This window comes from Myiozetetes cayanensis, unplaced genomic scaffold, assembly GCF_022539395.1.
Source record: "Myiozetetes cayanensis isolate MyiCay16 unplaced genomic scaffold, myiCay2020 scf9, whole genome shotgun sequence".
Lineage (NCBI taxonomy): Eukaryota > Metazoa > Chordata > Aves > Passeriformes > Tyrannidae > Myiozetetes > Myiozetetes cayanensis.
The window spans coordinates 13931757-13957666 of NW_026088185.1; the positions used below are offsets into that span (position 1 = coordinate 13931757).

The window sequence follows — 25910 nt, forward strand, 5'->3', positions numbered from 1 at the left end:
TAAGATGGACCACTTAAGCAGAACAGATGTTTTTTCGTTTTTATTTGGACTGTAGCTATAAAGCTGTCTCATCACCATACAGGACCTACAATCAACGCTCCTAAACCTGCAAGAAGGACTTTGGAACTTGTGTAATAATACCATGGACAAACATCAAGTAACATGAAAGTATTTGCTAATTATTTGTGCAAAGTCTGATATGATTATCTCAATCCAAATTCAGTGAGTCAAAGGGTCAAATTCACCTGTGGTGCATTTCCATGAAAACCAGGAGAGATAGTGTCATTATACCAGAAATTGTTTGGTAGTTGGATAGTATTTGGTTGTCTCTTGCTTTCTCTGTATTCAGCTGGTTTACTGATTGTTTTCTGTAGTGGTGGGTACTCTGAGAGTCCAATATCTCTGTACAATACTCAACTTTAGGCCATCTTAAATTCATTTATTGAAATTGTGTTTCCTGTTTTGTTGAAACTGCTCAATTTTGAGAGACAGCTGTATTTTTCTTACCAGTCAGAAATGAACACTCACCTGTATCGCTTGGGGTACTTCAGTAGTTCACAACTGAAATTAATGGCAGCATATTTGTGTCAAGTATTTAATATGATGCACAATGCATCTTTGTTTTAGCATTCCCATCTGGGAAAGACCCCTATTTTGCTAAGCACAAGGTGATTTGGGGTAGACAGAATTGTGACTGCAGCCAGAATAGTTCTGGAGGACATGTGTGTTTTCGAGTAAAGAGTAGGTAGAGGAGCATGGCTATAGAGTTGATATTTCCACTTAAATTAGAGAATAAAAATGTCATGAGCAATTTAAATATTATTTATAATTGACCTTCATGTCTGTTTTTAATATTCAATCTGCTGAGTGTTTAAAAAAGCAATTAAAAGCCCCATATAATGTTAAAACCCTTGATAAATGTAATAAACAAATGACATATTCAAAAGAGAGAATCTACGTCCCATTAGGAGAGAAAAAGAAAGATGAGAGCAACATATGGCAGTATAATTAGCATGATTAGGGAAGCACATCAACAGAATTTATGCTGCAGGGAAAATGTAATAAGAAACCAACACACTTTCCTCACTGCCTTGAAAACTGCAAATATCACTCTCTGAAAAGAAGAAGATGCAGAAAGGCTCGCTGGCATTTAAAGCTGTAACTTGTGTTCTTCTGTCATTATTAAAGATGCACACAGCCATCTGCAAACCATTTATTTTTTGCAGAGTTCTCATTGTCCCATTGCTTTGATTAATAAGGAGCAATATTACACCTCAGCTGCTTTTCAGAAAGATGCTATTTTGGAAACCTAATTAATACTCATTCCACAGTTAGCTTGAGGTGTTCGTTAGTGCCAGATACTGAGTTCTTATTTGTTTCTCATTATGTGGAGAGTATTGCTTCTCAATGCCAACGTTTTTGTTTTGCATTTTGGAATAACCTTTCGACACTCCTGCTTCCCACAGCCCTCCCTTCAGAAGAGCTGATAACACCTGTCATTATTTTCACATGCCTGTTAATGTCTGATGAAGACATTGTGGGCTATTTACATAGATAGACTATCCTGATGCACAGCAAATATTCCTGCCATTTTCTGAACAGTTGGGCCAAAGGGAGAAGCAAAATTTAGGAACTTGGCAATGCAATTAAAATCACGGCTTACCACTAAGGGTCAGTATATACTAGGCAAATGAATCATTACAAAATTGAAAGAGTATGTTTGTCTTAACACTATTAAAAAATAATCTTTTTGCCCTAACCCCCCCAGATTATTTAATAAATAAAACAATAACAAAATCTGTAGCAGAACTTCTATAAACTGAACTTGTATAAATTCCATCAGCCCACCTTGATATAACTGGAGATTAGTAATATCTTACCATTGGCCTGAGGTTTAGTAGAGGGTGCAAAGTATCTTGCTGGAGAAAGTGCTTCTATCCTCACTGAAGGAGAAAGGAGAGAATAAGGCAAAGCATAGGAAGCATTTAGCATCCACTTTGTTACCAAGTATAATGCTGTGCATGAAAAGGTTAGATGTAATTGCACATGTCAGGAATCAACAGAACAACTGAGGCTCTTTCTGGAGCTTGAAGACTTCAACAGAATTTACAGTAATATATAAAAAAAAGAAAGGAAGAAATTCACTAATTAAATTGATAGCAGTGCAATAGAAGCTTTCCTGTACACTACACATTGTATTTCCTCAAAGGAAGGTATGGTGTTGGCCAAAACCTAGGGTCTTTCTCAAGCAAAATTCCTTTGAGTTCAGTGGAAGTTATACTTTAGAAAAGAGTTTTAAATCTTGAATCCTAATACTTATTTAGGTATTATCTGGTTTTGCACCTGGAGAATAAACAACATATACCCTCCTGAAAGTCAAATCATATAATTTTTCTGAATAATTTATTAGCACGATGTCTCAGTAAATTCATCTGGAGGGAAGAACCTGTCATGGAATAACATAAGAAACAAGGCTGTAAAATGCAATAATGAAACGCCTCTAAACCACTGTGCATTAGTGATAGCAGGATAAGGATTAAGGGATATCAGGAACAGACTGAAATCAGTCTGAGGTGGTAGCTTTCTTTCAATTCTGCAAGTAACATGTCCTGCAATACCTTGGAAGCCAGGACAACAGCAAACATACCACACCATAGAAAGGCAGCAGATTTAAGAACATGGACAGGGGAAGGGGAAAAAGATACAAATTAGAATTGTTTTCAAGGAAACAACTACGTTTATTACTTGCCTGGGAAGCCTTTTTCTGCTTTCTTTTTCCATCAGCCTGTTTGTGGGAAACAAACTAATACAACATCAGTAAAAATCTTGCTTCCGCCAAACCTGTAGGACTCCTCAGAAGAAGCATTTGTTGTGAGAGGAGACAGCTCAGACAGAGAACATATCATCACAGTTTTTCTTTAGATGTTTTCATATTGGCATTTTCTTTGAGACACCTGGTGTTCACTAACTTTTTGTGTAGTTTCTCAAGCCTTTGTTGATTTGTTTACACTAAAAAAACAGATGACAATAATGGATTTTTGTGTTTGTTTTAGTCTGTGCTTTTGGTGACAATAAACACATTGGACAGTGATTGACCATGGACTCCCACAGAGAAATCTATTTTGTCAAGTGCACCCATGTGGAGCTCACCATGTTGTGAGACAACCAGAGCTTTCAGTTACACACCAAAGCCTACGGGAGGCTCTCTACCTAAGGCTGCTGTTCTTAAATGTCAGCAGCTGCATCAAAATCTAGAGAAGACCTGGTTTAGTAAACAGACTGCTTTTCCTGACCTTCCTCTCTGATATCCACACACCTAAACATTTCTGTCACAGGTCTCACTGTCAATACACTGCAATATTTCAGCTCTACTCCATGACAAGCACTTTTTTTCTGGGCTCTGCTATTTTACAGATTCTTTCCCTATAAATCCATTTGCTGTATGCCTCACATGTGGAAGACTAGAAAAACAGAATTTCTGTTTAAAGCTAAAAATTAAGGACGTATAAAAAATATGAGCATCTTGACTTTGTTGTTCAGATGAGGTCCCACCAGCAAATGATGTCAAGGTGGATCCATAATAAAATCTCTGCCACAAGTCCCGTCCTTTTGCCAGAAATGAGTTCCTGTACTCAGAAAAGTGTCTTGCATAAACTTGTGTAAATAAAGAGAAAAAGAAATGGGCTTTTAACATGATTAAACAAAGGTGGAATTATTAGAGCTGGGGAGATGGTAAGATATGGATTCAGAGATGCGTCCAAACACTGGCATGGCTATCTGACGTTCTTAGTGGACTATGATGCTTCGTCAAGATCACAAATTCTGCAAAACAGAATTGTTGTCCTCTCATTGCTGCAGTTATAATCCTGGAAACACTCAGATCCTGTTCAAACTAAAACTATCTGTGGGGTTTTTTCCCTATTATTTATAAAGTGTAATCATACTCAGGTCCAATAGTCATCCTGAAAGAGGGTGTTCAGTGATGAATTCTCCAAGCTCTTATCAGGTGTTTTGTGTGTTGCCTTTGAAATGCTGAGATTCCAAAGTATTCAATACCTTCTCCTGGTATGAACTATTATAAATCATGTACATGTTTTCATTTGCCCACAGGTCCCAAAGAGTTCTCATCTGGAGCCTGTGGCTACTAATAACCAGCAAAAAGCCATTAATATCCAAAGTGCTTTATTAGCTAGCAACACAGAGAGAGGGTGTGAGGTTAAACACCGATGACTGATTCACAACTTGGGAGTATTGTGGCAATGAGCAATTACGTGAAGAGTCTGGTGCTGTGCAAAAGCAAAGCCATGGCAAAGCTGGGACTGGAGCCCAGCTCTTCTTGGTGCCATTACAGTCCTAACTTGGGGCCATTCAAACGGTTTCTGAAGGGTCATTTCCATCTTTGTGTTGTTTGTGTTATAAAAAGTTCCCAGTCCTCTAAGTCCCACAGCTGCTTCTATATAACTGAAGACTCCTTCTTCTAGTCCTTCTTGCATACCCTTGCTGAGCTGGAGTCATGGATGCTGCTTGTAATGTTGCTACTGAAAATGGAACCAAAGAGGACCGATATAGAGATACAGATGGAGGGAAAAAGATGGCTCTCAAATATAAAGAAACACTTGTTGACAGATCCTGTTCTCAGCAGGTCTTTCTGGAAGACCTTGGATTGAGAGTGAAATCACCATGCAAGACAAAGACAAAAGGCTTTGTGTTTCCATATGTCCTTTGTCTTTTTTTTTTTGTCTTTTTTTTCTTTAAAAGAGACAAAGTAGGGGAAAGTTAAACTGAGGGTAAAACTTTGTATCAAAGGTAAACAGTTAATACAAAATGACAGTGAGTTCATTAAAAAAATGTACCATTGATGAAAAATGGAAATAATCTCTTAAGTGTCACTTTGAAAAAACGTGGCTTTCCTTCTCCACCTTATTTCATTTTATGTCATAGAGTTTGTACAGTCTAACAAATGAGAAGGTTAGTATGAACCATGGCAGACTTCAACCAAAAACCTAGGGCTCAGACCAAAGTTAAATTTCTGCAGCTTGATATGCTGTCACTTACTGACTGAAACTGCGACAAACACAGGGCAGAGAAAGCTGTAACTGTACTTGCTGCAGGTGATGAAGGTGGGTATCAGCATTTCCCATGGCTCAGTTGGTGCATGGAACCCTGCTCATAGGTCCCACATGCCTGTGTTACCTCTGACTCTCAAACTGAAACCTTTTCTAATGCCTCCAGATAACAATGATCTCTTGTAAAGAGAAATAATTTTTGCTGCTGTGACTAGGTAGCCTCAGACCAAAAGCCAGACAAGTACTTTTAGCGTTAGGAGCCCCTAGTGGTCCAGTGGTAAAGGCGCCGCGCTGTCACCGTGGAGACCCGGGTTCGATTCCCGGTCAGGGCCACTCCCGGGCAGGTGGGGCTCGTTAGCCCTTAAAAAAAAGGCAACCCACCTACGTCCTAAGGACCTCCCTGCCACCGTCCAAGCTCGCTTGGCCCCGGCAGATGAACCTTAGGATTAAAGGGTGGGCTCAGTTCCGCGCACACTGTGTCTCACCTAAAAAATCCAATGCGCAGGCTGGAAGGTGTAAAGACCTTCCCCGGATCTTCGCTCGCGAAGACTGGCCATTATTACTTTAAGCGTCACATATCCAGGGAACACAGAGAAGAGTGTCTTTGCATCCTTCTACAGACAAAGAACCACCTCTGCTTACTTTGTTACCTTGTTTCCATCCACGTTACTGCAAGTAACTCCACCAACATTGGTAAAAGCTGCCCTTAACTGAAAATATCATTTTACATGATCATTTCTCTGTGTGCTAGACAAACCCTCTGTACAACAGACAGTCTTGTCGAAATTAACATCTTATTTATTTTGTACCTTTTAAATCAGTTTTATTTACAACAAGCCTTAGAGTACAGCTCACACGCAGTAGTCAAGCTCTGGCAGTACTGATGTCAGGTAGCTAACACGTTTGCAGATTACATTTCTAAGTCATAGAAAATGAAAGAAAAATTACTTTAAAATAACTGTTTTATCTTCAGGTATAGGGGTCACAGGACACATTTGCAGGTGTCTGTGAAGCCCATTAGAGGGCACTTTCCGGGGAGCCCTGGTAGCACATGGGGCGGGCGGTGGAGGGTCTGGCACACACACGGCCCCGCAGTTCAGTTACTCTCCGTGACGGGGCTCGGGACAGCTCTGCCCTGGTTAATGGCCCCACTCCTCTTCCCTTTCACCAGCTCCCTCTTCTTCTTCTGGAAACACCGAATCACTCTGACTCTTCAGATGCTTAATCCCTGAAAATATAAAAGTCACAATTAAAGTTGTATTCGTTTTTTGTGTGTGTGTTTGTTTTTTGTGTTTTGGGGGTTTGGTTTTTTTTTTGGGGGGGGTTGCTATTTTTGGGGGTTTTGTTTTGTTTTGTGTATATTTTTGTTTGGTTTTTTGTTTGGTTGGTTTTTTGTCAAGGAAGAAACAAACAAAAAACCAAAATAATCTCAAGTGTAATGCCCATACTGACTCCTCTTTTCACAAACTTCTTAGTTCAAATAATACTATGTTGTATTTATAATAGAAATGTTCTCTTCCTTGAATATTGGCTCAAAACAGTATTTGCTTCTCTTTTTTCCTTTGTAACCTTTGATCAGATTAGTGTTGCCCATCTCAAGCATGAAAAGTTTCTAAGACTGTATGAATGGAAATTATTCTACCAGATTTCATCTGGATCTTCTTTCTGAGGCTGATCTGATGAAGGTCAGAAGGCTCACATACGATCCCTTGCATGATCCCAACTTCCCGTGTGCACCAGAGGTGTTCTCCAGTGTGCATCCCCACAGCCTGCCCACCACCTGCAGAGCTGTCCTGATGCAAGAGAGAATTGCACCTGACAGCGAGGGCACTGCTGGCACCAAAGCCATGACAAGATTGGATCATTTCTTACATGGAGAATGTGTTCTTTTTGACCTCCAAATACCATGTGGGGCTGTGTGAAAAGGGTAAATACCTATCATAGGACATTTGGAAGTTTGAATTACCTACTGCTGGCTGGTTTCAGCCAATAAGTGAAGTAGACTCTATGAAAATTAATCAAACTACAAAGTTATTTTCTGTATCCCATGTTCAGTACAAGCAAGCAGGTCTCAATGAATGGGCCAAATCCCATTTTCTCAGCTCTGCCTTGTTGTGATAGAAGAATTCAAGCAGGAAAAGGAGGTAACATCAAGCTAAAACAATGGCAGACATGACAGACTGCAGATGAGGAGTTGTTATTTTCAAAAGATTTGAAGAGCAAATGCACAAGATTAACTTCTGGGCCCCTAGTTTTTGAAAAACAAAGTAGGAACATAACTGTTGATTTCAATGAAACATAAGCCTTTTTAGGTTTCTTGGTGTCATTACTGTCCTAACATAAAAAATGTTTGGTTTCATTAAAGATCATACATTGTTCTTGTCACCATTGCTAACTGCTGGAAAAAAGGCTTCCCTTTTGTATCACTTCCTCTCTGTGATGAGAATTACATCACAGCTGCTTTAGACAGCTACTGCTAGAGAATCAAGCACCCTACAAGTTATAGCACTTGTAAAGGCACAGTTTTCAAAAAGGTGTGCACCCTTATGGGGTAAGATCCAGATCCAGATTACCTCTAATTATGGGTTAGAGGAATTGGTGATGGTGTATGTCTGAGAGTCATGGAGCCAGCTGCCACTAAACCTGAAGGTTCCTACGTTTCACTGTTTATGTCCACACCACTCCAAAGTATGGGATAGACTTTTTCCATTTCTATCACTTGAAAAAAAACTTCAACATAAGTTATTCCAGTTCAAGAAAGTTACAAGTAACTGAATATGGTATCTTACAAGGGGTTGTACAACAGTCACCTCCACTTCTAGCAGGAGCCCATCACTCTGTGCTGGGCCTTGGGTTCCCCTCACTTTTTTCTCCACACAAACAATAGTACATGTTTCCCTGGGAAACTGTTGTTCAGATGTAAACCAAACAAATACATTAACACTCCCAGGCTACAGTTCTTGTAAGTGGACCCTGCAATAATCCAACCATTTCCAATTAAGTAACTGTGATACATGAAGAAACACTTTGATGCTCAGCTACCACCAAGCTCTTAGCACCCCCTCTTTAGCAATACCCTTTAGTAAGGCAAACACTTTAAATATGATTTCACCTATCTATATGTTAATGGACATTTGAGACAAATTATATTATATATGTTACAGAGCCATTTCTTGCACAGTTCGCAGTACCCCTGTGATAGCTACTCTTCAGTGTTTCAGACAGGAACTTCTAGGAGCCAGAGCACATAATTTTCAAAGATGAGAAAGGGAAAGCTGGGGACAGAAAAGAAGGTCTGTGATATACAGTTAGTATGACGAAGCTTCATGGAATGGTATTTTTTGTAGAAGTAAATGTCAGGGGTGGACCAGAAGAGGCCTACAGAGAGTGGCGAGAGATGCAAAAGAACTACAAGGAAGGCTCAGAAGAAGAGATCTCTATCGAAGTCTCCTAGTAACTGCAGCTGCGCAGAACTGCTTGGGACCCAGCTACAAGGCCGCAGCCTTGCAGCCTTTGCAGATTCCCATGTCTCTGCCCCCAGGACAATCCTTCCATTCTTCCCTAAGCTCTCCCTTCCCCTGGCGTGACCAGACATATTCTATGCAGCCTATCCCTCCAAGTTCACTTATCACTAGCTCACGGGATTTGAGGTTCCCCAGCAAGAAACCCACCTCTATTCCTGAACCTTCTGTATCCCCCTGTATATAAACTGTCTTCTTGTTCTAATAAACGCCATTTTGTGGGTCACATACACTTGTGTGTGTGTGTGTCCTGTTTCCCATACAAGATGTGCCGCTGGGTCTGTCGCGGGACCGAACCCCACCCGCGATAAATGGCGCTCTGAACGTGGAGCTCGAACTCATCTTTCTTATATTAAGAGAGATCTCAGCTCCCGAGAGCTACTGATAGACTTGGATTTCCGGAGTCCGGTCTATCCCAAAGACCCCACTCACAGAAGCCACCAGTGGGCTTTGCCCACTCAGTCTTCAGCCGCTGTTACTGCGAGAAACCAGCTGCGTGAGACCCCGGTGCTGGGACAACCCGCGCCGAGCGAGAGGAACCGGGACCGCGCGCCGCCGCCGCCCGAGCAGCGCAGCTGTCCCCCCCTGCCGCCCGGGCAGCCGCCGCTTCGGACGGCACCGCCACGCCGAGCCGCCGCGGAGCCGCGCCGCGCCGGGAACCAGCGCCCAGCCCCCCTCCGCGCCGGGACCCGAGCAGTGCCTCAGCGGAACCGCCCAGGCTCCCGCGATCCCCGCGCCCCCGCACACGCCACTGGGAATCGTAGTCGCAGCCCGCTCCAGCGTCAGACTGCGTTTGGAGAACCGCCTCGCTGAAGATAGCCTGTGAGTGATCCTAGAATCCTTTTCTTCTACTTTCAATATGGGCAACACACTTTCCAACTCAGAAAAGCAGTTTTATAAACGCATTAAAGCCATACTACTCTTTGAGGGTCACCCCATAGATAAAAAGTCCCTCAAAGCTTTAACGAAATGGCTTTCCAAGAACAAGCTCATTTCCCCAGATTTATTAACCTATCGGCGGTGGTACAAACTAGGAGACACGCTGGGACATGCCTTTGAACAGGGCGATAAAAATGCAGGTCTCTCTCTCATGTCGTGGCGTGCCATCCTTCCACATTTGAAAAACCAGAGACATGCCAAAAGTAACGACGAAAGCCCTACTCTTCCGTCCAAAAAGCCCGAAAAAACTACCAAACCCCGCCCACCGCCCTCACAAGACAGCGCGGACAACCACCCCCCCACCCTAAAGCGCGTGAAACAGCTAGGCACGCCCCCACCCCGGGATGAGGTCAGCGCACAAAGTGACTCTAGCCCTGACTCCACGCCCCCTCATTCCCCGAGACCACGCAGCGCCCGCCCCGGGGGGAGGAGCCGGAGCCTGCGTTTCTCTGACTGCACCCATGGATACCGTGCCGCGAGTAGAAACCCTGCAACAACAGACACCCCAGCCGGTGGCAACACAGGCTGTGACTCCCCTACCGCAAGCAATAAGTGGCAGGGTCCGAGAAAGCAAGCAGAAGATGCAGGGGACTTGGAATTGCTGAAAGTTTTCCCGGTTTTCCGAGAAAGCAATCGCGACCCCGAATGGGAACCGGTCCCATACCCCATCCTACGGGACGCGAAAAAAGCGGTTACAGACTATGGTTTAAACTCTCCTTTTGTTTCTGGAATGCTAGATTCCTTATTTGCAGCATACACCCTGACACCAACTGACATACGGGTAATTACCAAAGGGATTTTAAACCTAATGCAGTATTCCCTCTTTGAACAAGAGTGGAAAAAACTCATAAGGCAATATGCTGAGAACTCACACCATGCACTGCGAGTGCCTGTGGAAGATTTAATTAATGAATTGTACGGGGAGGGTCCCTACTCTTCCAGCAGAATGCAGGCAAGGATACCCTTCGGCAGGCTAGATAAAACAAAAAGCCTGGCTTTAGAAGCCATCAAGGCTGTGGCAGAGGCCTCAACCACTTCTCCTTCATTTGCACACATACAGCAAGGCCTTAAAGAACCCTTTTATGACTTTGCCACCAGGCTGAGGGAAGCAATAGCTCGGCAAGTGAAACCTTTAGAGGCCCAGGATGCCCTGTTTATCCGATTAGCTATAGAACAGGCTAACCAAGATTGTCAGCCTGTTCTCCGTTCCTTGGTGAACCCCACACCCATGTCCATGATACAAGCCTGTAAAGACATTGGCTCAAGCAAATATGAAAGCAAAATAATAGCAGATGCACTGATTGAGGCAGAACCAGTCAGAGTACAAGCCATCACAGAAGCAATCATGGAGGCACACAGAGCTAATAGTGTGTGCCACAAATGCCAGCAGGCAGGACACTTTACACGAGACTGCCCTAACCCAGATCCTAGCCCCAAGTTTCCTAGGACCCTGTGTCCCATATGCAAGAAGGGGTATCACTGGGCACGCTACTGCCGCTCCATTTTCAACAGAGATGGGGAGCCCATCCGAGCCAAGGGATGAGGATCACCTTAGCCAAAGCCACCAACACAGACACAATGTGCCTTTCCCTCGACAGCGTGAGTCATCCTTTTAAAAGCTGTCTCGTGGGTATACCTGAGTGGAACAGGTTTATCCAAAACACTTCCCTTGTAGATAATTTCCTTCCTTCCCCAGACACTATTTCCCAAACTCTCCTACGTCTAGGTACCCTAGATACTGATCCCCAAGAATTAGATCTTTTAGGCTCATCTGTAGCTACCACTTGCTTTAGGTTCACACCCACTACTAATCGCCTTACCCTAGAACCTAACATATCCCCCAATTCTTCCATCTATACTAACACCACCGCATGGTGCAATTACTCCCAACCTTACCCTCTTCCCACTGAACGTTTCTCTAGACCCACAAAACTGCCTTCCACCTACTTTCTTATCTGTGGTGATAGAACGTGGCAAGGCATCCCGAAAAATCCAGTGGGAGGGCCATGTACCATTGGAAAACTTACTCTGTACAACCCAGCTAAATTGCAAATAATCAGGAACCAAATTTCTGACAGACCCAAACTCATTCGAAACAAAAGATCCTACATTTTAATGCGCACCAAATCTAGACCACTCCCAGTCGTGCCTGATTCTAAACCACCGGCACGTAAGGCCCCTCAAAACAATCCAGCCAAGGAGGATAAACTAAACATCCATGTTCCACCAGACTGTGACCCCAAATTTCAAACTTGGTCCCATACTCAGAAATTCTGGGGTAGTTTTCCACTTGCCAACATTGGTGCAGCCAAAGCCCTCTCCACTCTAGCCCACATGGCCTGCTGGATGGCCAGCGAAGCCAATGCCACTTCCCTCGCCATTGGGAGCCTGCTAGCAGACACCCTGAAAATCAAAGAAGCTACTCTCCAAAATAGAGCAGCCATTGACTTCTTACTTCTTGCCCACGGCCATGGTTGCCAAGAATTTGAAGGGCTGTGTTGTCTGAACTTCTCAGACCACTCTGAGAGTGTGTTCCAAAGCATCAACACTCTAAAACAACTAGTTAATGGCATCACCATAAACCAAGACAAAGGTTTTTCAGGTCTCTTTAGCTGGCTTCACTTTCCTTCCCTTTCTGATTGGGCCAACAAGGTTGTTAAAGGAATCATTTTGTTTCTAATTGTCACTTTCTCCATCCTTGTCTTCCTTCCCTGTCTAATTTTTTGTGTTAAAAAATCCATGACTAAAAGTTTTTCCCAAGCTTTTCCAGTTTCACAAAACAGAGAAGGGGGAAATGTCAGGGGTGGACCAGAAGAGGCCTACAGAGAGTGGCGAGAGATGCAAAAGAACTACAAGGAAGGCTCAGAAGAAGAGATCTCTATCGAAGTCTCCTAGTAACTGCAGCTGCGCAGAACTGCTTGGGACCCAGCTACAAGGCCGCAGCCTTGCAGCCTTTGCAGATTCCCATGTCTCTGCCCCCAGGACAATCCTTCCATTCTTCCCTAAGCTCTCCCTTCCCCTGGCGTGACCAGACATATTCTATGCAGCCTATCCCTCCAAGTTCACTTATCACTAGCTCACGGGATTTGAGGTTCCCCAGCAAGAAACCCACCTCTATTCCTGAACCTTCTGTATCCCCCTGTATATAAACTGTCTTCTTGTTCTAATAAACGCCATTTTGTGGGTCACATACACTTGTGTGTGTGTGTGTCCTGTTTCCCATACAAGATGTGCCGCTGGGTCTGTCGCGGGACCGAACCCCACCCGCGATAAGTAAAGACTTTTGGTTATGTAGTTTGATTGTAATATTAAATATGAAATTGTAGTAAATGGAGGGAATTTTCATCAATGAGCATTGCCCATTGACTTTCCCATAGCAAGTAGCTATTAATCCTATTTCATGATTTTTCCTAACCTCCATTTGGTATCCTGCCTTCAGCTCTGCCAGTTATTTAATGCCACAGTGTCACGTGGACGTAAAGACTCCCAGGGCTTCCTGCTCTGACAAATAAGTGCACAAGACTTGATGTCTTTATATATAAACCTCAAGATGTTCTGACAGCATCAGGTTGTCTGAATGAACTGACCCTCATTATGAAATAAGGTGCTCAACTACACAATGAAATGTTAGTGTGAATCAACAGGTAAAGAAATTCCTGTCAGTAACATACGAACATGCATGACAGAAAGTGCTGGTGGCTGTCCTGAAAAGATTCATTTCATGCACAAAGCATCAGACTTTTACAGTGTAAAAAATTGTTTGGAGAAATAAAAATACTTAGTTAAATTATAGCAATCATACCCTTGGATTAAAAGTACATCCAGCCACATCATATTGCAGGCTGGTGGTCACTGATGAAGCACAGTAATAAAGATGAACATCAAACATAGACTGTAAGATTTTACTCGTAGCAAGAACACAAAACAAAAGCAGAATATTTGTTGGGTGATGAGGGAGATATTAAGAAGATATTGTTTGTATGTAAAAGCACATGTTCCAAGTTAGAAATATCAAGGTACTGGTTCCATGTAAACTACACAAGCTTCATAATATCAGTTGCAAATAGTGAGGACTGCAAATGCTGATCTGTGGAGTCACTTTGTCTCCTCAATGTCCCTTATTCTAGGCAATGGATAACTCTGAATTTGTGGGCACCTTCACCATCCTGAAGTGCAGGCACAGGCCTGCACTGTCCTGATGTTGCTCTGTTTCTCTCACTGGGTGCCCTGCCCTGCTCTCCCCTTAATTAGGGATGGGGCTTACAGGGTCCCAGCCATCTCAAGGGGCTGTTCCCAATCTCCTCTACACCTGGCCCAGACACTGCTCCACAATGTCACAGCCTAACTGGGGTTCTGTTCTTCACCTTGACAGCAAAAAACTCCCTTCCAGACCAAACACTGCCCCTTCTAACCACCCCCTGGCATCCATTTCATACACTCAGTGTGTTCAAACTTACCTTTATGCTGCTTTAAAACAAAACCTGTCTGAAGACTGCTAAAGCCAGCCAGACAAGGAATTGTTTTTCCTCAAAGGGCTTTTATTTCGGAGCAGGTAATTTAATCCAATTAATGTTGATAAGTAAACCCATAATTTCAAGCCATATTCAGCAGCCATGCACTAATATGATTTGAACTGGTAATTCTTTTAAGATGAAGTCACTGCCTCAAATAATATTTCTATATTTCTAGGTAGTTATAAATTATGAGTGCAAATGGAACAACTTTCTGGCATTTTTGTAGTCATGGAATAACATCCATGCTGTTTCATCATCAGCTTTTGCTTCCTTCCATCTGACCAAAGCACCAGATTAGAAGGCTAAGCAGTGTCACAAGATATGAAATAATAAAGTGCTCCTGAATTAAGTAAAAAAAATTAAAAAATACTCAAGTAATTAAGGCAGCTCCCCATCCTATTTAACACTTCTTCCTTCACCCCGCTTCACTGCCCAAGGAAGAGTGTTGACATTTACTAAACTCAGGATTGAAGTCTGGTTGGCAGCTTGAATTCCCTGAAGCTTGAAGGGTATTTAGTTTTATGATTTGGAGCTGATCCTCTCTCTATCAAAAACACATTTCCAGATTTTCAGGAAGCAGTGAAAGGCAAAGCTGAGCCACAGACAAAACAAGCTGATTTTCAGCATTTCAGAACTCGAATCACTTTGAAATTATCATGCAAACAAACCTGGCCAAAGAGGATAACAGCCAAATAAAAAAGTCTATTTTATGCCAATGCTAAATGAATTATGTTCATGTTCCCTCAGCAAAAATGAGAATATCAAAAGAAACATCATATATTCACACAACTAAACAGGAAAAAACCCTATTCTCTTTAGTGGTACATTTTGTTTTGCATTTATCAGTCAAATATGTTTTGACTTCTCTGATATGTCTTCTAATTTTTTCTCAACTGAAAAGAATTCTTGATTTAAAAAAACAACAAAACAAACCCCTCAAAACCCACCCAAAAACCCCATACCAAACCAAAAAAACAACAAAAAAATGCACATAAACCCCCAAAACAAACCAGACCAACATCAAAAAACCCCACAAAAAACCCAAAAACCAGGAAATTTTAAAAAACCACAACCAAACTCCACAAGAAATAAACAAACAAACCCAGAGAAAAACCCCAAAAGTAATGTCATCAAAATCAGCATCCACCACAGGTCTTTGGCTGAGTGCAGTGGAAGGCACCTGTGAAGGTGACAGAGCCCAATAAGAGCTGATAGGTCTTCCAGGGCAGCCTCCTCCAGGCATAGGGATGGCCCATACTGATACAGATTAACAAATAGCTGTTTCAGATCACAGGCAACTTTGGGGCACCTAACAGCAGCCTGCCTGTACCAAGGAAAGTTACCTAGAAGAGGGACAGGTCTGTTCATGAATTGGAAGAGAGTATATTCTGACTGGATATAAGGAAGAAATTATTTCAGTGAGTGTACTGAAGCACTGGTGTGCTTTCCCAGTGAAAATGTAAGGTTTGTCTCCAAGGAGCTTTTCAGTACTGATCTAGACAAAACCTTGAACAACTTGGTCAAATTTGGTGCTGATTCTGCTTTATGCTGCACGTTGAACTGTGGGCTTTCCCAAGGTTTCTTGCGACCTAAATAACTATAGAGTTTTATGAAATCAAAACTCTGTAAATCCATCTTACAGTTTATAACAGTGTCTTAATATTAATTGTGTGATTGAATGCTACAGTTGGGAGTGTCAAATGACTCCTTTCTCTGGAAAAGGGATGAAGCGCCTAATTGCACCAGTCAGAGTGATTTCAGGAACAAGGTTTCTCTTCACTCCTTAAAACTGTGGGACCACACTAAATCAGTACTTCTGTACTGATTTTGGAAAACATACAAACTCATAATTAGGTTATGTAGTCCACTGTGATCTATACACACATATATATGAGTGACATATTGTTTCCAAACACAAGGGATGAAAATAATAGCATTAAGGGGTTGCATCAGATTAAGTGCTATTGTGTTTCCAAAATCAGTGAACATGGACCACTTATTGCACTTGACAGATACACCTGTGAGACAAAATCTCACACGGAAATCACACCCTAGTCATGACCCAGTGCATAGAAATGTAACAGAAAACATGTAATCTCCTGAGATGAAGATACAGGAGCTGGCTGTCCTGTGGAGGGAGTCCTGGCACACTACTGCCTGCTGCTGAAATGGCTTATCTTCCCTCTGGAGTTTCAGGGGTAGATCATTGTCTGAGTCACTCACTGCCTGTGTGTGCTGCCTGAGGATGCTGACTACCACTGTAGTTAAAAGAGTATTCTCACTGCCTGCAGATATAACAGATTAAAGAAATATACTGTAGCAATAAAAGCAAAGCCCATGCACTCTGTCTCTAAAGAAATCCCCCTCTTGCTCAGCTAGGCATCTGCACAATGGAAGTAACACAGACTCTCAAAACTCCGCAAGAGGTTTTGCCAGATGTTTCCAGAAGCATCCAGTGTTCCATGTTAGGGAATGTGCTCCCTTCTGCTGATCACTGTCAGCAGGACAGCCCTGAGCCTGTCCCTGAAATGGGTGCTGCAGTCCAGCTCAGACAGGCACAGCTCAGCCTCAGATCTGGGAGCACCACAATGTGGGAAGCATGAAATGCTTCCTGCTCTTGGCACCTCTGGCAGAAGCTGAGGACCATCAGAACCCACAGGAGCAGCTGCCTGGCAGAAATCTCTTTTGACAGAAGATGAGTAATTATTAAACACTTTTCGTCTCAGTGACTTTCTTCAATTCAACAGAATACAGCTTACTCAGCCTCCATTCTCAGCATTTTCTGTTTCATAAAAGTTTTTAAAAAGCAGGTTTACTAATCTTCAAATGTTCATTGTCAGGTACATGCCAACTACACTGACAAATTTACTTAAATGCAAGAAATACATGTCTTGCCTTCCTTCTGCCCCATTTGGAGCAGGTGTAAGAAACAGAGCTGTCATCACTGGTCATGGAAAAACTCAAAACATATCCCCTGCACAAATACATCCTAGGCATTTCGACTTTCTTGATAAAAAAATCAGTTGTTTGGCTGGAAAATAATTAAATCCTACTATATCAATTTTTTTGTTTTAAACAGCTGAAATACAGAAGGACATATGTTCCATGCCAGAACAGGACAGGAAACAAGTAAAAAAATACTACAGTTTCCCAAAAACTTATTTTGAGCTTTCTCTTGTTTCCTCTTTGCATAAATAACCTGTTATCTCTCTCCTTCATCTGTACAATCAGTTCCTGAAACCTTTAATCCATTTTTACTTAATTAGGTGGTTTAGATAAGCTCTCCTTGCATACAGGTCATAATTCAGTGCTTAGGCTTTTCTTAGTAATGCTTAAAAACCATTAACCCCATCCGTTGTCCTTGGAGCCAGTCTGAAAGCTTTCTGGCACAAGTGCCTAGTGGTCTCTGTCTTCATCCTTTCCAATTTGTTGATGTCTTTGCCTCTAACATTTCCTTGCCCTCTTTACAACTTTCCACTGTTGTAATACTTTTCCCCTTGCCATCCTCTGACGGTCATTTTTCCCTCTCTCCAGCCTCTGAGGACAGGTGGCAGAGGCTGCAGGTTTTTTTCTACTGTTAAAAGTACTCCAAATTTTCAACCATGTACTTCTCAAATACAAAAATAGTAAACACCTTCATAAGGATTCTGACAGATAGTTTCTTACTTCTATCCAAATTAAAACTCTAGAGTACATCTTTGATGCAAGCTTGTGGAAGTCTAAGACATTATCTCAAAGCGGTCAAAATCAAGCTCGCAATTTTCAGTCCTGTCCAAAATGTTCATTTGTTATCAACAACACCATCATTTTCTCCTGAGATTTAGGCTCACAATTTCCGATTCCCAATCGCCTATATGTCCCCATATGCAACTGTCTTGCATATTTTTCTTTCTTAATATGTCCAACATGGTCTTTACCCTTTATTCAATCATTGAAACTCTCCTTATCCTGGGGTCTTCACTACTACCACATCTCCTTCTCTTAAGCTTTATAAACACACATTTGCTCCCGACACTACTTTCCCTTTGGAGTTCCCTCCATTGATTCATTCCAAGATATTGCAGACTAATGGTGGCTATTTATGCTTTCAAGGAAAATTAAGTTTCTTCGCATATAATGAGCATCATCTGCACTCAAATCTGGAAATGATACAGTTTGTGTACTCAAATTGCTAGACTTTTAAATTAGCATTTTCTTTCTCCTGCAGTTCTGAAGAGGTGCAACTATCAGCCTCCATGAGCATTTCCAAATCCTCCTTAAATTTCTCAATTGTGGAATTTCAGAAACAACCTAAGAACATTTTTGTTGCCAAACTGCTGCATTCCTCCCCAGCACTCTCTATTCATTCCTGGTTTTGATTGCTACACCCTGGCTGGGACTTCTCTGGTGCAACAATCAGCTCCTGTTAAATGTTTGAATAAGGCTTATGTGGCATAGAGCTAATCCCTGACTTGGGCTCCTGGATGCTTCATTAACATCAATATGATATGAAAAGAATTGTGGCATACAGTGAACAGTGGAGGATTACTGAGTATGAACTAAAAGCTGGACGATGCCTGATATTTGTTTGCAAACAGAAGATGCCTTTTACATACCTTTCCTTGTGTTTCTTCATTCCCACCTAGAAGAATGGCTTCAGTCTGACAACCTGGTAGCTATTATTTCACCTGCTGATGCTCATGTTCAATAATCACACCAGATGACCCGTGCAGGAGGCTAGTCCTGCTCCCAAGCAGACCTGGCAACAAGAGTAGCTGCTCAGCTTCTCTGAAGGGAGCAGCCCTGGTGTGTCTCAAGGCAGCCCTCTCTTGGGTGGTCTCTGAGCCACACGCAGTTCAAAGAACCAAAAGGTTTTCTCTAACATGACAGGAATAAAATACACAGATCCAGACCTTGACAGTTTCTATATGTGTGAGTGAACAGAAAAAACATGAGGGAGGGAAGATCAAATAAAAGTAAATGGATGTGGAAAATTTGGTTTACAGATGTTGGCAACTGTGAAAAGTCTGCTTGACACAGCATTTGGAAGTTTTCTAAAATTTGGAAGGACTCTGAATGGTACTCATGTCTATCAGCTTTTGTTAACCAAAGTATTATGGAGGAGTAAAACCAATCCCTTGAAGCTTGATAACCAACATGCAAGGGTCACCCTTACTCCTGTGGGCGACAGGTCTGAACATAATCAGGACATTTTTTATTACATAGGGTTTGGTCCCACTCCTCCAGAAGTTAATGAGATTTTCTCTTACTGTTTTTAAAGGAAGAAGAGTCAGCTTTTGCAACTGTTTATAAAATATCATAAATTACTATTATATGTGGTTTAAATTTTGAGATATGAGATTAACAAAGTGACAGAGACAATAGGTGCACTAGATACTCTCAAACTCCTGCTTAGATTATCCAAGAAAAAGCAAAGTCAGGCTGTCACTCTGTCATTTACAGCTAATGGAGTCTTCAAAGGCCAGCAGACATGGTGGACCTCCAATGTTTAGAATAAAAAGAATGTTGAGCACCACTGTGGTAGTTTAAGCTATGTTGACATTTTAGCAATCTATAAATCAGAAAAAAAACCTGTGTGTGTTATATTATTTTATACCTAAGCTCAGGCTGAGAAGGAGAAAAAAATTCCCATGTGTGTTATGATTATAAGACCAAGACATGATTCAGCCTTACAATTTCATCTCCTTTTTTCTCTCTCTCTAACGTGCATGACTAAATTAAAACTAATGATCTGAAGCATTGGCAAATATGACAGGTTTATGTAGGTTGCATATCTGATCTGAGCAGACCAGATCATCAGCATATTCAGCAGGTCACCATGGCCCCACAGATGTTTGTGAATGTTCATTTGGAAACCCAGCAACAAGGACTGACTAATTTTCTAAATGTCTGCTGGTTGCTACTAACTCTTCTCTTAGCTCCAGTCATACAATACTCAGTTGTCATGGTGAGCCCTTTAAATGACAAATGTTGAGGCTCATGTTACTTTCTCTCAGTCAAAAGACTCACTGTTAAACTATCACAATGAAGACTGTATGAGAACAGCAAAAATCGTGTTGCAAATGTCTGGCTACTTTCCATTTTGTTTCTCAGACAGCACTTTCCACTCCATTTTCCCCTCTCGGAAGCGGTTTGAAGCAGCACTGGCTCTGTAAAAGTAGCGTGAAGGAGCTTCTTGAGCACAGAAAGGCTTTTGTTGGTCCTCCACAGGCTGGCCAGAACATGCACCAGAGAGAGGGGTCAGCTTTGCTGTGGCTGAAGGGACTGCATCTCCACTTACAGCAGCCAAAAGAGTAATCAGAGAGGCTTTTGTTGCCCCAGGCAACTTCTGATAGTATGAAAACATCTTGTTCTGCTGGTTCCTTCCTTCCTTCCCATGCTAGCCCTCAGACTGCAGAAGTCAGCCAGTCTTCAGAGTTCAAATGAAGACCAGAAGCTCCTGCAGTCAGGCAGCCAAGCGGGTGTTTCAGCCTGTATCAATCTCAGCCCAATACTAATTACCCTTTGGAAAGCTAGAAAATATTTCTTAGCTGATCCTGTGGAGGATGGCTCTTGGTCAAATACCTCAACAACTTGATCAGAAAAACATGTAGAGATGATTTCCACATCAGTAATGAATCCAGACAGCACTGCAAGGCTCTCCTCCTGCATGTCTCTGGTCTGACTGGCAGCCGGAGGCTGAATCAGGAGAGGATTACGGTTTTTCAGCGGACATATTTTCATCCCAATTTTTCATAGCTCAGAGAGAGGCTTAAAGCTGTTGATAAATGTGCTTGAACTCAACCAGCACAGGCAGACCTTCAAAGATGCTGTGCTTTGACAGGTCCTGGGAAGCTTTTTAGATGGTCAGAACCTCCTCTGAGAAGGCAGCTGTTTGGAAGGCAGATTTTACCGGTGTTTCTTTGCTGGAATTGCTAAACTCTCACTTTTGACACCAGCACCACTTTCAGTCAGGCAGCTGTCTGCCTAAGAGTAGGTCAAAATCACAAGATGGTAGAATTGTTCACTTATGTCAAAGGATTACAGTAATTTGATCAAATGAAAGGCCGCATTTTCAAACCTGAATCATAATAACAGAAGCCAAAGCTCTGCTACTGTCACAAAGTATGCATTAGAACTCACTGAACTTAAAAGTTTATGAGTAACATTTTCTAAGTGTGGTTTCTTTAAGTTAAATCATCTTATATTTTCCTAGGCAACTTCTGTCATGATTCGCCACATGCTTCTGCTGGATAGTTTATGTATCCAGTTGGAGACACTCTGTAGGCTGACTATCTTAAAATAAGCCAGAAGGCTAAAAGTGGGAAAAGGTTTTACAGCTAAAAAATCACATCAGCGAAGACTTGGGAAAGCTGATGCCAAAGATGATATGAAATGATGCTCAATATTTCAGCTATAGCAGGTAAGTCTGTTTAGAGTTAGGGAAAAGACAAATTTTAGTTATATAGACTGCTATGTACTAAATGAAACAATGTTATTTTTCTACCTCCTGTAAGTAATATGGGAAAAGTTAAGAATAATTAGAAAAATCTGAACTTTCATGAGAAGTCTTAACTTCTGCATTCTAAAATATACGCCATCATTCAACCTAAAATATGGATGAAGTGTAGAATTATGTTGAAGGCTGTGCTTTATGCCAGAGATTGAATTATATAAAAATAGGGGTCCTTTCCAAGCCTTGAAATCAGGGGTGTTTACAAAAGGGGTCCTCCTCTTCTCTCTTTTTCCCTTGTTTTCTGCTCAATGCTGTGACAACATAAAAACTGTCCCCACGGGATGTCCAAGGCCAGCCTGGGCTTGTAGATAAGTATAGGTGTCTATCCACCTTTAAGTGCTTTAATGTCAAATGCAGTTGTTTATGATTCCTTGTCTGGTCAGAAGAAAGACTTCTAGGGCCTGATTTTTCACTAGGCAATCTATAACAAACCCAGAGTAACTCCATGCCTGACTTGGTTTAAGCAGGATGGATTCATCCCAGAGCACTTCTAAAAATGAAAGTAGTAGATTTCAATAGCTGAATATTTGCATTTCCTTGGAGCTGCACAATTTTTGTTTGTTCACAATTAGAAAAAAACCCTGAAATTTCACATTTCCCTTTATGAATAAAAAGTAAAAGGAACCCCCCCACCAAAAACAACTGATATTAGCAGTATCAAAACATGTAGTTTTGCCTAGTTTGTTAAACATAAATATCTAGACATGCTATAGGAAAATGAATTTGATTTTTTATACACATTCAAAGCACAATGGAAATTAAGCTTTTTTCCTTCAAAACCTTACTGGAAAAAAATGCTTTACAAAACATTTTCATCTGCCCATGAGCCCTTTCCAAGAAGTTGTGTTTCAGTTTTCTTTAGGCATTCTCATCTGACTTCAGCATTAGTTGACAGCATTATCCAGCTGCTCGCTCTTTCCTGGACAACTGCAATGTGGCTCTACTGTTTTATATTTTGGCTGCAATGGGGATTTTTCTGAGGTGAAGAACCCTAAGCAATTGAGGAAAAATCTTACCGCCACATCCTTAGGGGAGAGAATACTTGAAAGAGAAGGGGAGGCTGTAATACTGAGGAGAAGAAGCCTGAGTATGTGATGGGGTGAATGAAGTCCTGTATGTAATGACTTAGAAGCTTTTGCTTTTTCATACCTTCTTATATTTCATCCCCAGGCCTGGCATGGTATCCTCAGCATTCTTTTCAGGTTATATTCTGGATCCATATTTTCTATTTTTGTTATCCTTTTTGTGGCTATTACTTCTTTCTGTGGTCTGGGGCAATACAGAACAAAATTTGTTAAAGGTTGATTTAAATCTCTTGCTGAATATTCTGTGCAGCCTGATATTTTTAGGATAAGGAGGAAAAGCTTTGCAGTGAGTTTTCAAAAAGAAGACAGGAGCAAAATCTTCCTTGGTCACCCAACATTCCAAGATAGTGGTTCTTTGCTCTACTTCCGTGTGTTGTGTGGCTCTCACTTTTAATTAATCCAATCTGTTTTCTTTTTGTCAGAAGTCTATAAGCTTCTCTATTAATTTGCTGATGAGTCCTCTACGGAGTTATAATGATAGTCTTAATTGTGATCCTTCTTCTGATGACAAAGATAGGATTTTGGCATCAGCATAGCCTGGTATCAGTAACATTGTAAACGTTGAAAGTTCAAGTATTTTATAAACAACTTCAAAATTACAACAACATTGTGATGATTAAACAAGTGATTGATAGGTTGGTGTTTACATCAAATTATCCCCATTGCAGTTGCTTCATGGATGGCACATGAATAGCAGTCAATTACTATTTTTCATGTTACAGGTACTGTAACTGTAGTACTTACACCCAAGCAGGAATCCGTCAGAAAGAATGAGCCTCTTTAGTTTCCATCACCTCAGTGCCTGGGAGTTGCTGAGATCATCTCAAGCAGCTGGGATCCATTTCAGAAGACTGAAGCTGAAGATGGCTTTAATTCCTCCCCTCTCCTTCTGCAGCAGGCATTTCATGCTAACCAAAGAAGAGCCTATGGTATGAGCCACGAATCAAGCCAGCTGAACTCCGTAGGAGTATTTCTGGAAGATCAGATGCAGTCTCTCTTCTGTTTTCCCTTGGTGCTAGAGAGCTTTTTGTCATTTTAAGAGCTAATTTATATGGGGCTTACAGCCTACTCTAGTCCTAATTCTTGCTTCTGAGACATTTTCCTAAGACAAGGATCACCCAGATAAACTGACATGTAGAGACCTCTCTTCCAGAAGCAGGGAACGTACTTCCACAAAATATGTCACCCGTTAGACTAAAAGGTGAAATTCAGATATAGGCAACTGTGGGATGATATTTTCATGGTGTTGTCATATACTGTGTTGTGAACAGTTTACAAGTAAAACTGCTGTGGCTGGAAGGTACTGCCAGGGATTGTCTAGTCAATGCAGGGTGGGCTGGAGCAGGTTGCCCAGGACTGTATTCAGTCAGATTTTGATTTTCTCCAAGGATGGAGATTCCATAAGCTTTCTGGGCAACTTGTTCCACTGTTTTACCACTGCACGGTAAAAAGTCATCAAAAAAAAAAAAAGTGCCTATCATTACTGTTTCGTGACATAACTGTATTTATATATAAAACTGCATCTCTGGCAGATGGGTTCCCTAATTTTCAATACCGTTCCCAGTGTTCAACTACGAAATGCATGCTAGCCCCTGAGAACCCAAGTCTTGTAGACTGCAGCTAAAAACACACTAAAGAGCTCTGTGCACTGATCTCTGGCTGCCCTGAGCAACCATTAGCCCACGTCCCCAGATTTATCTGTGACAATTAGCTGTCACGCACAAAGCTCCTAGCCCGGTGTAGGCATCAGCCAGTGATCATTTTCACTGCGTGCTTTGGATGACTCCCATGACTTGGGAGCATAAAAGGGTTTGCGGTGTGCATGTGGGCTGTGTGGAGCCAGCTGGCCTCAAGAGAGAAGAAAGCTCTTGGGCAGGTGTAGCTGTGAGATCTTACACTAACAAGCACTTTGCAACTTGACTGCTTACCTTGTTATCCTAAAAAATAAACTCATACAACAAGAAAAGCATGTCCTTTCTCTCATATAATAGGTTTGTAGGGTTTAGATATGCTAAGAAGCTTTGGTTTTAACCTTTTAACCTTGTCCAATTACAGCTCTTCAGACTGAGTAACCAATACACCCTGCATGATCTCTCATCATTTTGACCTACTCACCTTGTTGATCAAGTCTGAGACTATGCAAATATTTTCATCTGCTGGAATCTTCTCAGATACACCAGGCTGCTCTGAAGAGCAGGGTCAGCACATCTCCCAGTAGGTTCGTGCAGCTGCTTGTGAGGACTGAGATTTGATATCAAAGCTAGAGAATAAACACCATGAGGTCCTGCAGCACACAGCAACTTTCAGAGACTTAGGTGGGGTCCTCACCAACCTGAAACTGAAGCGGGAGACCAGCCTGGACAGCCAGATGGCTTTGTCCACCAGCCAGGCTGGTGGCACCAGAGGCATGGGGAGCTTGGCCCCATGGAGCTGGGCTGCCTCATCAGCAAACCAGCAGCAAAACAGGAGCAAATGGGCAGGTGCTGTTTATCCGCTTGCTGGGGATCCTGCTGAAGAGCCCACCCAAATGCAAGCTGATGCCTTTAACCCTTAAGAGAGGGTTGGTGATCTGTTAAGTCCCAGTGCAGCTGTCAGCAGGAAGGGGAGGAAGCAGATATGCTGGTTAGTCCTAACCAAGGGATAAACTGTGATCAAACACACACCCTGGTCAGTGGGCAAGTGGGAAGGGGGATGGGAAAGCAGTGACTCTTTTCTACACAACATTGAATCAGAAACACCTGGTTGGTGGAGAACAATTCTCCAAACTGCCCAACCACAGAGACTTCAAAGGGAGATAGAGAACAGCATCGGTTTCATGCAAGGAACAATTTCCACAGAGGAAGGGTACAAATCCCTTGAGTCAAGGGAGACAAACCACAGTGCAGCAATTTATGGTGTTTTTCACAATAATATAGATAGATTTTCACACCCTTAAAACAAGTTTAAAACAATTTAGTACACAATGCTTATGCACAACCAGAGTGCTTCTCTGGTACAAAAATTCAGTTAAATCAAAGTCCTAGCTTAGACACCAGTGTCTGACAGAGTGTCTCTGATCTTTTGGGAGAGGAGAAAAGAGAACAGTGAAAGGTTTAGTTTGACATCTTTAGTAATATTTTAAATCTGAAATATTTTCATTTTAAATTGTTCAGCTAACGGACAACTGAAACCCCACCAAATTCTTATATTTAACTATTTTGATTGCTGGCAAATTAAAAACCAATGTTAAGAAACCCATAAGTCAATATCAAATGCAGTCACCACAAACTATTTGCATTGCAATAGATACA

General features: G+C 41.9%; 1 protein-coding gene across 1 annotated transcript in view; it reads right to left on the reverse strand.

Moving 5' to 3' along the window:
- Positions 1-5843: 5843 nt before the first annotated feature.
- Positions 5844-25910, reverse strand: part of PPP1R1C (protein phosphatase 1 regulatory inhibitor subunit 1C) — a 53990-nt gene continuing 33923 nt past the window's right edge. Inside the window, 1 exon segment of the mRNA XM_050339542.1 lies at positions 5844-6294. Coding sequence (XP_050195499.1) covers positions 6206-6294 — 89 coding nt within the window. The 3' untranslated portion in view covers positions 5844-6205.